This window comes from Melopsittacus undulatus, chromosome 11 (genome assembly GCF_012275295.1).
Source record: "Melopsittacus undulatus isolate bMelUnd1 chromosome 11, bMelUnd1.mat.Z, whole genome shotgun sequence".
In the NCBI taxonomy this organism is placed as follows: Eukaryota; Metazoa; Chordata; class Aves; order Psittaciformes; family Psittaculidae; genus Melopsittacus; species Melopsittacus undulatus.
This window is the reverse complement of record NC_047537.1, coordinates 10,797,413-10,812,576: the sequence shown is the minus strand read 5'-3', so window position 1 is coordinate 10,812,576 and position 15,164 is coordinate 10,797,413. Positions and strand designations below refer to the sequence as shown.

At 45.6% G+C, this 15,164-nt stretch overlaps 1 protein-coding gene across 7 annotated transcripts in view; it reads right to left on the bottom strand.

The window, feature by feature from the left end:
• EXD3 (exonuclease 3'-5' domain containing 3) overlaps positions 1–15,164 on the bottom strand; it is a 286,325-nt gene that overhangs the window by 186,152 nt on the left and 85,009 nt on the right. For 5 of the 7 annotated variants that reach the window (XM_031042579.2, XM_031042591.2, XM_031042590.2 and 2 more), the window contains 3 exons: positions 6,957–7,021; positions 2,668–2,838; positions 1,243–1,410 (listed from right to left, as the gene is read on the bottom strand). In XM_031042579.2, coding sequence (XP_030898439.2) covers positions 1,243–1,410; positions 2,668–2,838; positions 6,957–7,021 — 404 coding nt within the window. The remainder of the gene's footprint in view (positions 1–1,242; positions 1,411–2,667; positions 2,839–6,956; positions 7,022–15,164) is intronic. The other 2 variants (XM_031042586.2, XM_034067536.1) reach the window with 2 other exon arrangements.

The following is a 15,164-nucleotide window of genomic DNA, read 5'->3' as shown; positions in this document are numbered from 1 at the left end:
TGAAGATAATTCTATTCATCCTTCTGGCAACAAAATAAAAGCAGAAGAAAGTTATGGCTGAGGGTAGGCAACAGTTGAGGTTTCCTGTTCTTCACACTGGGAATGAGCAGTAAATGAGCTTTTCTGTGGAAGAAAGAACAGAAAAACAATTCTACACATACAAATAATTCAGAGCTGTCCAAAACCAGATCTAGAAAGAACTGCATTTCTAATGAAAACAACACATATCTTTGAGCCATGAACTTAAAGATCACACAAGTATATGTGTTCTGTCAGGATTTTCAAGCACGTTCAAAATCTCATTGAGTAAAAGATTAAGTTTCAAGCAGCTACCTGTGAACTTCTAATCACATACGAGACATCCTTGTTTCATTATTCAAAGAAATCAACAAGAAAGAAATTCCACAGTTTCCCTTAGGAATTCAGCTTCACTGAAGAACATTTAGAAACGCTATTGAATTGCTTCTTTTGCTAAGCAAGATCAAGCTGCTCTACACCACAAGAGTGAACCATCTTCCTCTGAGAAGAACAAACATATTTCTTTTGCCTTAAAAAACCCCAGTCATTAACAGCATTGTAGCTTGTTCATGGAAACACCTGCAAGGCTTCCAAGATATCCCAGTGATGCCAGAGGTGATGCAAGTACTCCACAAGTACTCTAAACCACAGGTAAAACATATCAAATTCATGGTTGGGTGAACTCCTGCTAGCGTCAGCCACCCAAATTCAAATCCATGAGTACTAACACATTGTGAATATAAGCCTCAATGGTAGAGAGGCTTCAAAACTCCTCAAACTGAGATTGCTTTGGTTAGGTTAATCCTGTGGGAACAGAAATTTCCCAATCCCTCCTCGCTGCAGGCAGACTGGAGGTAGCATAGCAGGTCTGCCAAAAACTACTAAAATCCCTTTTTTTTCATGCCAAGGAGAAGGAAAACAAGAGAACACAACCATCTCCTTAAATTCTCCAAATGAAACCCTATTCACCTATTACTTCCAAAGGTCAAAAAAGGGCTGGGGGAAGGATTCACTGCTATTCTGTACTCAGCCATTAGTAAAACTGAGGTTGAACACAGCCTGCTCCTGTCCATGGAAGACCAGGCTGAGCTGCACCATTCACAGCGTGCAGCTGCTGCCATGGAATGGAATTCACATTGAAATGCATCCAAAAAAGAAGGACACAGACATTAACAGAGAACTGGGGAGCTGGGAAGGTAAATGTGTTTGAAAGACATGACCCACCTCTTTGTAATCGCCCTTGTGATAAAGATGACTGACATGTCCAAGCAAATAGTTCCGGTCTGCTGTATGGAGCTGGTAAATGCTAATCAAAGGGTCAAGAAGCTTAGCTGGGCACTGGGCTAGTATACTCAGCACACGGGCCTGCAGCTTCTTCAGCTTGATGTCAGACTGAAAAAGATGATAATAATAAAAGCAAATCAAAGACAGATTTAGTAGAGATGGCTACAATTCAATGGCAGTTGAAAATGCAGCTTGTTTAAACAGGGGAATAAGCCAATTCCTTGGGAAGGGATTCTCCAATTTCCCCATGGAGTCTGCAAGCAGAAATCAGAACAATATGATCCACATTTTTTTCACAGCATCCAATTTAAAAACATGAAATGTGTGCAGGATAATTCTGGAAAAGCCACATGGCCTTGTGCAAAAGTAAAATATGAACCTGGAAAAATGCATCCTTTACTAACAGAGCTGTGCAGAAACCCTCCCCTCTCGTTCCCAGCAGAAAATGTTTGAATCCAACAACTCCCCTCAAGGAAGATCTCACCTATCAGGCACAGGAATTCAATTTTCATTGCCAGGCTTGCTCCTGGGAGCAAGAAGGGCAGGAAAAGCAAAGCATCTTCAAAAGACGCACAGATACAAGTATTAATCCTTGTATGCCTACATGACCATTCTCTTAGGACACAGGAACTGCCAGTGGTACTTCACTCTGCAGATACTTTCAAGAGCAGAGCTCAGTGTCTAAAAGGAGCCATTTGGAAAAATGGGAACTGAAACAACACAAATATAGAAGTATCTTTGCAGTTCAGAGCCAGAAGCATACAAAAAAGAGAAAATCTCAGTAGGACACAATACATGAAGGCATAAGGAATCGTAAACATTGGGAGGTACAATCTGATGACACAATGTTACAAAGCTAATCATTCAGCTGCTGAAAAGCCATTACTGCTCCATTTTCTGCATTCCACATGATAAAAGATCCCTAGCATATGGCAGGAGTTAAGCAATCCTACAGTAACTGGCTTCTATTTGGAGAACTGGAAGAACATACAGAGTGGGTTACTGCAATTGGTTTTATCCTGACAGCAGGGATGTGAGTTCCAGTGGGAAAGCCTCCAGCCCAGCAAAGGCTGAGAGACCAAAGCTTGATCAAAGTGGTTTCATCTGAAAAGATGGAAATCCCAGCTTAGAAGAGGAAACAGCTTCTAATACTATTTTGTTTTCAGGCCAGCATACAACAGATAACATCTCAGTATGAATTTCACACCTCCTCACACCGTGGTTGTATGAGACACCAGGATGTATGAGATGGATGTATGGATACGTGGATGTGAGACATCAGACTATAGAATAAAGTGAAACTGGGGACACTTGAGGGATGTGAAAATCAATTGTCCTCTATCTCTTGCTCTCTCTTTTTCTAACCTGTTGAGCAGCAGGATGCTCTTTTATCCAAAGCTGCAGCTCCGTGGTGATGTAATACCCGAGGGAATGCCCCTTCTTCTTCCAATCACCGCTGCCCTCCAGCATGTCCAGGAGTCCTGCCAATGGGTCCCGCAGTCCTGCGAAGCCCCGCCTGATTTCTTCCTTGAGCTGCTGAGATACAAACCCACATTGTCATGTACAAAGAGATTAGGGAATCCTCCCTTCCCCCAGCCCAACACAAAGCTTTATTTTTTTTAATTTAATCTATTCAGAGAGGTAACTGTTGCTATTCAGCCACCATCCGCGCCTCCAGTGACTTTTCATGTCATTACAGATTCCTTCATGGCTCACTGCACCTCAAACCCAATGGGAAAAGCAGCAATTGTCCACACTAATTATCCCATAAAGACAGAGAAGTTGTTCCATGGGGCAGACAAAGGGGCTTGGAATTTGGGGGAGGGGGAGAAAAGAAGGGAGCTGGAGAAAGGGGTGTTACTAGGAAAACTGCAATACTGAAGGTAGATAACCCAGCTCATAACCTACTCATCTTCCAACAGACCTACAAGTAATAAAGCACATAAACCCCTCCGTCTCACTTCTGTACCACAAACTTTCATATTTGACCTTACACCCACAATGCAATAACACTCCTCACCAGAACAGGAATATTTGTGAGTATTGAAATAGTTGGATTTACACACAAGACTGAAAGGAAAGAAATGATTCTCTGAAATACCAGAGTTTGAACTCTGCCATCCTGCAAATCCTGCTCTTTCCCTCCAAACCTACCTGAGCAGGGTACTTTCTGCTGTCTGCCCCATGCCCCTGCATGCCAGGCACTGCCCTCCTCCAGGAGTCTAAAGGCCGTACACAGCGGCTCAGAACATGGGAAAACTCCAGGCCATAAATCTTAGGAATCCCGGGGTGATGTGTTTAGAAATGTGAAGGAATTGGCCACTCACTTTGTGAATGTTAATAGGCTACTTACTACCCATCTGGTAGAAGTGATAAATTAGCAGTACTGAGCAATATCTTGATAATGTTTACATTAGAAGTAGTTTCCAGGGAGCTTGGGGGGTTGGCAGGGTGAAGAAGTGGCATCCTCCAGTCCCCACACAGCACCTTTCACTGCATGGTACATGTACTGGCGTGGAGCAGGGCAAAAGCAGAGACAGAAAACAAGAAATCACTACGAGCAGCTGCTCTCTTTCTTTTCTGGCTAAAAAGCAAAATCCCAAAGATGCTCGTTCCCGCCAGCAGCCAGCACTTGTAATTTATTGTGCATGGCCCCAGTCGCAGCTTCCAATGGAAACAACTTTTGGAGAACATGGAAAACAAAAGAAAACCTACAGAAAATTTGCCAATGAATTTGTTCTATTTTATTCATGGACATTATTTACTGGAAGGCAGCTCTTTTCCATAGTGTCCTTCATGTCTGGAAAAACCACAAAACCCATCGTTTACGACAGACACTGTTTCTTTCTCACTAGATTATCAAAAGCAGTATGAAAAAGCTGATGACTAACAGAGATGGGACTTCAGATAACACATTTCTGCCTGTAAGTATTTTTCCCTGTGGCAAGAATTTGTGATGTTAAACACAGGGCTCCAACTTCACTGCAAGATTCAGCAGAAGGGAAAGGCAAGCTCTTATCCAACCACAAATATCCAACACAACAGCCAAGGGAAAACAGAGCAACTCACCAACTAAACAGCACTGTTTCTAAATAGCCTCTCTTCTCTCCCCCCACCTCAAGCCCCACTGCAGCACATTTAGACTGAACAAGAGCTTTCACCACACGGCTCGGCTCCTCCTTGGGCTTGAGCCCAGGCTTTGGCAGGATGGGCTCTAGCAGACACCAGGTCCTGCGAGAGCATGAGCGAGCCAGCACTTACACAACTGCCAGGAGCACTGACTGCTGTTATCTACACCGAGCCTTGACTTCATACCAGCTAGACTTTGTCAAGCAGGGAAAAGCCTTCTTCAACACTTCCAAGCAATCTGAAGGCTTCAGCTATGGTCTGGATAGTTTTGGGGGGGGGGGGGGGGAGCAAAGTGAAAAAGGAATGAGACATTTAAATGAGTGAGGAAAGAGTGCTGTGCTGCCTGCCTGCATCTCTGCCAGAGAAGGATTCCTCTCAAACATGTAATTGCCATTTCCATTTCAATTGATTCCCATGGCAGGGAATGCTCCTTGGGGGATTTTTACAGCCTGACAGATCATGGGAATAGGAAAATTTTGCTGATGCTCAAACTACATAGTCCTTCATTCAGTTCTGGTCCCTTATTTCTAGTGACACAGAACAGGGCAGTCTGCTTCTTGGTTATTCCAAACCTGTCCTTTCTATGGAGGAAATGATCACTTCTCATAGCCATGTTCCAGAACTGAGGTCAGATGTGCTCCTTCTGCTCGTGATCACCGATCTGAGGCCAGTGGGCTGACTGACACTAGTGGATAGGTAGCACTGACTTACATTCGCGCCCAGCCAAGGCAGAGAAGCTCCCTGTCCTTTCAGTGGCAATGCAGCAGACTGAGGTGTGCTTAAGGCAACTTCCCTCAATTTATTAGAACCAGACAGTTGGAAGTGTTCAAGGCCAGGTTGGATGGGGTTGGAGCAAGATGCTCTAGTGGAAGGTGTCCCTGCCCGTGGCAGGGGGTTGGCACTGGATGAGCATTAAGGTCCCTTCCAACCCGAACCATTCCATGATTCCACGATGTAAGCAGAAGCTCAGAGGGCAGGGCACCAGCTGCCTCTGAACAAGGTGTTTATGCTTGCTGCAGGTACAGGGCTTGTCTGAAGGGTGGTGATGACCTGAGCACGGATGAGCCCATCTCAGTGTCAGTAACACCGGGGATGCTTGTGCTGTGTTCCCCACCCTGGGGGCAGCTGCTGCTGTGCCACCACCTAGTCCCACCACAGCCCCCTCTTGTCTAAAAAGGTTTTCCCTGTTCAGAAATACATCCTCCAGGCTCAAATACACGCTCCTGGCCGTGCCCTGAAGGGTGGGCCGAGGGGGCCAGACACTGGGGAGCTGCAGTCCTTCTGCTCTGTAAACCCACATGTCCCACTGGGATAACCATTCCCGAAACAAACCAAACATGTGAATGCTACTCATGGGGTTCCTCAAGCTTTTCCACCCTCAGCAGGGAAGCTGTGGTGCTCCTGCCCAAGGACACCTCAGTGGGAGGCTCTTTTTCAGAGTATTTTCCTTCGCAATCCACACACATGCTGGGGATTGCAGTGCAGAGATTGTGAAGATTCCTCTTTCCCACTGCTGTTCTATGGCATAAACTGCCCTCAGGGCCTAACAATATTTTTTCCTCCAACTCTAATATAACTTGACAGAAAGCTCAAGGCTTCAGAGTTGCTGAGTTCAAACCTATGTCGGTGATGGACCATTTAGAAAGGCACCTCTCGCACTGTGTTTCCAGTTGTTCAATCATTCCAGCTGGGAATTACAGACTATCAGTAATGCAAAGTCTAAGTGTGGCAGACAAGGAGAATAACTAAACACCCCAGACACCTAGGATGGATCATGTACTCCAAGATACTCAGCCACACAAGACACATTTCACACAGCTCTGCGGTGAGCTGCAGGTTTGGGGTCTTCTGAGAAACCATCTCTGCTCAGAACCTGCCTAAACAATGCAGGGTTAAACATCGGAAACTCACCACTGAGCTGAGAGATTCACTGCTTTTGTTAGTTTTCAAGCTCCCAAATTTAGATTAAGTATATTTTACTCCCTATGATAAATTGCCAGTAGAGCCCATAGGGTGCTATATCAAAAGACAGCACTGATTTTAGGGAGTGTAAATTGCATTCACCACTCTAAATGGCAAATCCAAACCAAACCAGAGAAAACAGTAAAAATACTTTGACTATGAAGGCTTTGATATCATTCCACTTGGCAAAGAGCACTTTTCTAAGGACTTCTACCCTAATTTTTTCAGCTACTAGAAATATTCCTCCCCTCCCCCAAAGATCCTCCATTTAATGGACAAAAAAAGTGTTTAAAAGAAAACAAAAGCAACTTTGATTTTTTCTCCCCTGCTCTGTAAGGCAGCTCCGTAAACTCCAGCTCTTTTCTATGAGCCCCGGAGCTGCTTCACATCACACAGAGCTACCTTTTCTTTTCACTTGTTGCTGCAAATGCAAAGGCTCTTCCCCTGTGTGCTGGAACTGAAAGCGATCATGAAGAATTGCAGGTCTGACCTAAGCGTTCTGTGTCTGGACATGCTCTGCATGCAGTTATTAACTGCAGCATGAAGGGCCGGCTCAGCCTTACCTTCTCCATCTCTTTCTTTGTCCAGAGGAGCTGAAGGGCTTTCAGCAATAGCAGTGGGTCCTGGCCTGGAGGAGGGAGGGAGAGAGGGAGAAAGGGGGGAGAAAAACAAAACAAAACAGATTTATTGGCTCTGTACAGGCAGCCCAGACACACTGGGGCATTGTTTCACCCAGGAGAAATCAGCTACTCTATGCCACTGTGTTTGAAACCACCACCCTTCCAACTGTCACTCAGGATTAAAGTGCTAAAATCCTCACTCTGAAACCCTCACGAAATAACAGACAGCAACTTTAACTAAACACCCGCTTGGGCTCCAATACTGAAAAGCTGTACTGGTGCATGTACAACAACTGTGCTGCATCCAACACATTCCTTACTCTGTTAATATCAAACCAAAATGGTCCTTGAAGAGGAAGCAGCTTGCACAGGTTGGAAAGGAATATCAACATGCTAATTTGTAATGAAATGGCTCTAAAATTTTTAACTTCATCACAAGCTGTGGATGGAAGATGCGAGCAGGTGAATTTGGGAAGCTCGGGCTCTAGGTGCTTGGCAGCCTGCGTGTGAGCCCAGCCAGGCCAGCCAGGGGACTGGGAGCAGCCCAGGTCGGATGTGGTCTGAGGAAGGGGAAACATGAAATGCTGCTGGGATTAGTGGCAAGGCTGAAAATAGCAATCAATTATTTCAAAAGGATGTGATTTGGAATTCTTCTCTTGCCTGCAGGGACAGGCCAAGGGGAATGGCTTGAACCTGCCTGAGGGGAGACTGAGATGAGCTCTTAGGCAGAAGCTCTTCCCTGGGAGGGTGCTGAGGTGCTGGCACAGGGTGCCCAGAGAAGCTGTGGCTGCCCCATCCCTGGCAGTGTTCAAGGCCAGGTTGGACACAGGGGCTTGGAGCAAGCTGCTGCAGTGGAAGGGGTCCCTGCCTGTGGCAGAGGGGTGGAAGTGGACAAGCCTTAAGGTCTCTTTCAACCCACCAGTCTTGGATTCAATGATTCTATGATCTGTTCTAATTCATACCTGTATCATACCACTATTTTTTAACCAAATATTTAGGGATATTTAATTTTAAAAGCAGTAAGACTTTTGATATCTGGTTCTATTTATTTCCCAATCATTTACTTATAAAACCATGACTCAGAATGTTCTGAATGAAAAATCTTCTACTGCATCAACAGTTTAAATGTTCACATTCTTCAGAATGAATGTAAAAGTATGAATGAGTTCTCCAGAAACACCCCCTGTGTATTCAGTGAGCACCTCCTCTTATATTTTTAAAAAGCCAAAAGAAAAACATTCAACTGAAATGGAAACACCCTTTCAATAACCTTCTGCATTCTACGGTTCCTAAATAGCTCATTTCTAAGTGGTAGATTGCTTGCTTAGTCTCCCCTCTCACTTCATATTTCAGGTCACAAAAAGCTACTTCAACTGAGAAAAAATCCACCTCATCCAACCCCACTCTGAAGCATTGAGTTTATGAACTAGTTCAGTAGCAAGCTGATTGCTGGTCAAGCCAAGAGCAAAACAGTGTTCCCGTTACCCAGAACCTCTGGGAGACAGCAGCCAAATTAAAAGTGCCACATTTACAATTCATAAGATAATATTTTCTCTCATCTCTGGTTGTTCTGAAATCCTGAACTCTCCAAACACCGCCTGTTCCCACTACTGCAGCTCCATGGAAAGGTATCTTTTTACAACAGCAGAAAAACCAGATCGCTTCTCCCTGCAAAATTAGTGACTAAACATCAAAGCATATAAATATATATACACACACACACATATATATATACACACACACACACATCCCCCCTCCTCTTGGCCTGGCTCCCGAAGAAATTTATACACGCACAGGAAAAAAAGGAGCCTGCAGCCCAGTGTGTAACCAAATACACTGTAAATCTGAGCTGTAATTAATGCAGTGACCAAGCTGGAATGACACAGGAAATGAGAGCAGTTAGGAAAGCAGTGGTTTGCTCCAGATCCAGCCAATAATTCAACTTGTTAAAAAGCCTTCTAAACCTCAAGCAAAAAACCAAGCCCTTTTCTTACGTGACTTTTCCCTACCTCACCTCCCTGTCACAGAAATGTGATCTCAGGTTTTTCAGTACACAGACACATGGCAACCATCTCTCAAGCCAGTTTGAAAGGACTCAACATATTGCCAGCATGGCACAGGGCAAGCACAGGTCAGGAGAAAACCACCTTCGCCCTCCCTAGCCCTGGAAAGGAACACACCCACTGGGTAGTTATGTCCACGCCACATCTCAGGGTGCTGCAGAGCTCTGCAGCAAGAGAAGGTCAACCATGGGGATGGCAACCACCCATCTTCTGCCATGATCTGTCAAAAAGATTTTGCTCTCTGTTCAGAGACCAGATGCTCTCTGTGCTCTCCATGCATAAGAAATAGGCAATTCCCACTCAGTGCTCCAGAACTGGGGCTGAACAGTAGAGAAATCACCGAAATACTACCTGCAGTACTCTGGTGTCAGAACAGCGCTGTGTCATGGAATCATGGAATCCCAGACTGGTTTGGGTTGAAGGGACCTTAGAGCTCATCCAGCTGCAACCCCTGCCACGGGCAGGGACACCTTCCACTGGAGTAGCTTGCTCCAAGCCCCTGCGTCCTACCTGGCCTTGAACACTGCCAGGGATGGGGCAGCTACAGCTTCTTTGGGCACCCTGTTACCTCCTTACCTGGTAAAGCCTTGTAGGTATCTAAGGGTGAAAGGCAGTCAGAGGCTAAACATAACAATCAGTCACTCCTAGAGCCAAATACATATGAGACGACAAAGCAACATTATGCTTCAGCCTAGTCCCACCAGAGTGGAAAGACATTGCAGTTCATGTTGGATCTTGGGCTATTGTACCTAGCTATCTTCGAGCTAGGACAGCAGACATCAGTGTGAAGGTGCACATCATTTTGGCTCATGAAAGAAATGAACAATCCATCTTTCTCCTCCAAGACCTCTTTGGGAGACTGGCCTCATCATGGCTCTCCTGGATCCTTAAAGAGTGAAAAATTAGTGTCTTTGGCATAGATAATGAAGCAGTAACAGCACTGCTATGTTCCAGCAGGAATACCAGACAGGTTCCTGCTCATCCACACCTGAGAAGGAACCAGAGAAGCAGCACAAAACTAATGGCAGGGTATACAAAAAAAAAGGACTGGACCTTACACAGAGCTTCATAAGCCTTCCAGAACAAATCTGGAGAGCAGATGATTACTCAACACAAAAGGGAAAGAGGAAGAAATACATGGCAAGAAAACACAAAGCAAAGTGACCGCTCCCAAATGGTCACAACTGAACCACAAGTGCATCTGGGCTCAACTCGGATGACAAGAATGGGAACATTCTGAAGCAACCTCCTGACACTGTAGTAGGAGCAAGAAGTGGTGATTGCTAAGTTACATGTATTAAATCAGCAACAGAATAGTGCCTGTAAATGCAAGGCTAAGTCATAGAGGCCAGAAAAACACCTTTATGTGTCACACTAGGAACACGCAAAATCTCTGCTTCTAGAGAAATGTTCAGTTCTGCAGACTCCTGCACACTGAGGAGGTGCCCAGCTGTAAGGGCCATTCAGTGAGCAAAGCAAACAGAACTAGGATGGGGCCATGTAAAACTGCAGAAAAAGCAGCAGGGTAAGTAGGAAAGAACCAGCTCTGACTGCCCCTATCTGACAGCAGCCAAGGGTGGACAGGTCTACCATGCTGGAAAGGCCAAGACTAGGCCCAGGCGGCTAATCTCATTCAGTCTCTGGGTCAAGGTGGAAGAGTAAGTCCTCAGTTTGACACTGATCTTTCACAGCTCAAAACAGGGGTTGCAGACCACAAAAAACCTCACAAAGCTTGATGAAAAGAAGGCTATAGCTCTTTGGTGGAGCTCTCAGAAATGCCCATCTGCACCCACTCCATCAAGACATAAATGATGTAGACTTCTTGGAGAAGCACTTAGAGAAGGGCATCGGACAAGGGCCTGTAGGGACAGGCCAAGGGGAATGGCTTGAACCTGCCTGAGGGGAGACTGAGATGAACTCTTAGGCAGAAGCTCTTCCCTGTGAGGGTGCTGAGGAGCTGGCACCGGGTGCCCAGAGAAGCTGTGGCTGCCCCATCCCTGGCAGTGCTCAAGGCCAGGTTGGACGCACGGCTTGGAGCAAGCTGCTCCAGTGGAAGGGGTCCCTGTCTGTGGCAGGGGTTGGAGCTGGGTGAGCTTTGAGGTCCCTTCAACACAAATCAGGCTGGGATCCAACGATTCTTCATCTGAGTTTCTCCAAACAGTATGCTCCTGGTTTAAAGATTTTAACATGAGCTTATTTCCTTTGGGCATTTTTCATTCTGAAAACCCATTTCCCCGCCCTGCATCTGGCACCAAAACTGGAGGAGATGGTACATCAAGTGTTTTCCAGTTCTCAGTATCTGCGGTTACATTTCAAAACCATATAAACCACAAGGCTTATATTTTTGAGTTAGCAAAGTGCCTTTGAGGAAAGCCATCAACTACTTTCTGTTCATTCTCTGCTTCTCCTTTGTGCACACATCACTGGAAACCTGCTGTGATCACAACAAAAGCGGTGCCCGCAGGCTGCTGAGCTACAGCAGCGCGTTTGCTGCTGCCTTCTTGCAAACTCCTGCTGCATTATTCACTGGTTCTGCTGAGCCCCCCCCCCCCAGCAAGAGAAACACACTTTCTAACTGAGGCTCCCTGTGTGTCTCACAAGGGGAAAGTGAGACATCCAACCCCAGAGGAGGAATTTACCAATGAGGAAAATCTGTCATCACTTTGTCACTTCGTGTCAAACGCCAGTGAATGCCCCATGACCCTGCAAAAATGACAGTCACTGATGAAAAGATACAGAATGCAGAAAACTCATGAACCCCTCAAAAAGGAGGGGTTCTAATGAGACCAAAATGCAGGATCATATCCACCAACCAGTTCATTATGGTGGATATGATAGAATTCATGGATAGAAAAGGTTAAGAACAAAATGCTAATGGTCAACTCTCCCTTCAGCAGAAACTCATACCTCTGCCTTGCAAATTAATAAGATTGTAAATAATTCTAATGGAATACATAACAAATCTAATTTGCCCAGGAAACGATCAGTGAATCTTTACTCTTACCAGCTGTTTTGGGCACATTCTCTCCTAGTATACCCCCGAAACCTGCCATCGGTAAAAACTTCTGGGAGCCCCAGCAAGCCTCTGAGGTGGTTTTCTGTAAGGCAAAGAAAGGCTCTAGATGTGTCAGAGTTGTGTTGCACCACAAGTGCAGGTAGCCCAGCTGTACTCAAAAACTAAACCATATCCCCATATAGGCAATGGACACACTGAGGAGGGAGCAGAGTCATTCAGCCAGCTCCTGTTTTGGCAGCAGGATGGGTTCACCCAACGCTGTCTAATGTCAATGACAACCAGTACTGAGCTGGGCAAGAATCAATTCAAGTCTCTTATCAAAACCTACCTTGTCTAAGGTTTTTTCAGCAAGGTGCCAAGTTCACCCCGAGTGAATGCAGAAAGCGAATGGCTGCATTTTCTAGTGACACATTTTGAACCTCTATGAACAAAGCTGATTTAATTAAAGAGATAGAAAATTCCTCCAGAGAAACTCGGTGATTTTTCTACTTTCCAGGTTTCCGTGCTGCGCCTCGTAATGAGCACATGTAACAGAAATAAACCTCCTAACCTTGAGGATTTTTAAGCTAATGATTCCATACGGAATTTCTCCTTACAATGCAAAATGACATTTAAAAGACACAAACCCCATTTCAGACTGTGCAGGTATTGTGCAATACACATTGTAAAATCCTGGGCTGCAATTAAAGAAAAAAGCAGAGGAAGTAGAGACAATAAAGAAACAAAAGTGCTGTATTATTTTAAACTAAGTAGAAAGCCTTAAGGAGAAGCATGTGTATGTGACTATGTGGGTATGGCCAGCAGGGCACGGCCCTGCCACTCTCCCTTTGCTTTGTAGAGGCCTTTTCTGTCATTTGTTCCTTCTTGGATTTATCCCATGGTATGGGGAGAGACACATAACACACTGCAGAGCCATGGAGTGGGTAAAGATGTCATGCAGATGAGAGCTAATGGTCCCCAATGAAAATAGATAAGATATAGATTAAATACTTCTTTTAAAATCAATTAGGATTATGCCCAAAAAGGGTTTCGTCCTGCCACATCCCTGTGGTGCTGAAGACTCACCTTCAAGAGATGCTTAACCCTCAACTCAAACCAGTCTGGGATTCTGTGAACTGGGAACTTTGGGCAACTTCTTGCTTATTACTGTATCTTCTGGAGTAACTGTGTGGTCATCTCTGGTGTATGCAGGTAAAACATAACCCGGTAGCAAGGCCAATATAACTTTCTTCCACGGTTTCAGAGGGAGGGAAGAGCAAAGGGTTATTATGCAACATCAGCTGCAGAACAGGGGTGGGATGCAGCTTTATTTCAGCAGATCAGAACTCAATAGATAGGCTACCCTGAGAAGTGTGTTTGCGGCTATTGCTGCTCCATCCCCCTTGTACCAATCCATTCTCCAGCTCTTATTGAGAACACGTGCTCTAAATGACATTTAATGGCATTGCTGTAATTTGCCTGTATTTCTGCAAACAGTGCCAAAGATCATGTTTCCTACTTCACCCACAAGGAAACACAACCTCTGCTGCTTTGCATCTGCATCAATGGAGCAGGGCTCAGCCACCCTCCTCTGCAAAGCCAGGGTCAGCTCTTCCTTGCTCTCATCCAATTCGCTCTCTGCCTATAAAAACCACAAAGGATTGTGCCTAATGGACATGGCACTGCACCAAATAGTTATAACTGGGAGTGGAAAGAAGAGGAAAATGAAAATGTAGTTTTCCCCACAAAGAATCCAAACCCAAACAACTTTGCGAGCAGCCAAGAGGGCACAGCTCCCAGCTCCTGAGGAAGCATGGTGAGGAGGTCTGTACCAAGGCAAGAAACTCTGGGAACTGCCGGGCTTGTCCTGCATCCCCCCCACACCTCCATGCCCCACAGCACGTGCTGCTTCAGTGAGCTCTGAGTCCATCCCATGCCCCTGGAGTTTCTCCCCACATTAGTGCCCAGCACATGTTCCTCGGGCTGCGAAGTGAGCGTGGGCCTGTGCACCCTGAGCACCCATCACCTAATGACTGTCTACATCATCTTCTGACCAGATCTGTGAGGTCATGTGAACCAAGGCAGTCTATGGCTCTTGGATACTTTCTCATCATCAGTTAAACTGCCTACAGGTGTCTTAAGGGAGACTGATGATTTTCAGGGATATTGCTCACATTCCAGTAACACCATTACCAGGATTAGTTCCCGACACATCCTTCTTCATCCTGAGCATTACTTTTAAATGTAAATCAGCACCACACTGGGACGGTGAGGATGCTCACTCATGAGAGTGTCTGCAGAGACCTTACAACAGTCTTCCAGTACCTAAAGGGGCCTATAAGAAACTTGGAGAGGGGCTTGGAAGTGGATGAGCTTTGAGCTCCCTTCCAACCCAAACCAGTCTGTGAGTCTGTGATTCTGTGATTTCAGATGCACCTGCACCAGGGGGTTCAAAGGCTCACTAACATTTTCTCATGGCAGAGTCTGTGTCTTAGGAACAACGGATATTTCCAGGAATGATAAGAGCTCATTTCCAAGAACTCTGTGACTAAGGATTAAACCACTCAGTGATTCATCCCCATCCCCACCAACTGCAGCAATGAGACACCCACTAAGAACAAAGCGCTCCCGCGCTCTCTGCTGGCAGGGAAGGTCTCAGGTAGCCGTGTCTGCAGCCAGCCAGAGGAATGCTCTGTAAGAGCCTGATCCATTTAAATGTTAATTACATCCCACCACTGAATCCTCCACTGCAAAACATACAAGAAGCTCAGATGTCACAAAACCATTTCAGAAGATTTAGCACCATTTCCAGAGCTCCAAAACTCACCATCCCAGCTCCCAGGTCCTTAACCGCCACTCCCACAGAAGACAAATATGCTTTTAAACTGTATAACTCTGTGGGTTTAGCTGAATTCAAATAAGGAAGTGAAGCAGCAAGATGGAGAGGGTCCTGCTTTAGAAGGTATGTGTGGCTCCCTCCAGCCTTCAGCTCGGTTTCCAGTTTTAGCTACAGCTTTCTCATCGACTGAGCTTTGAACCCCACCACACAGAAGGCTTCAGAAGGCTTCCAAAGGGAAGTAACCACAAGCAGTT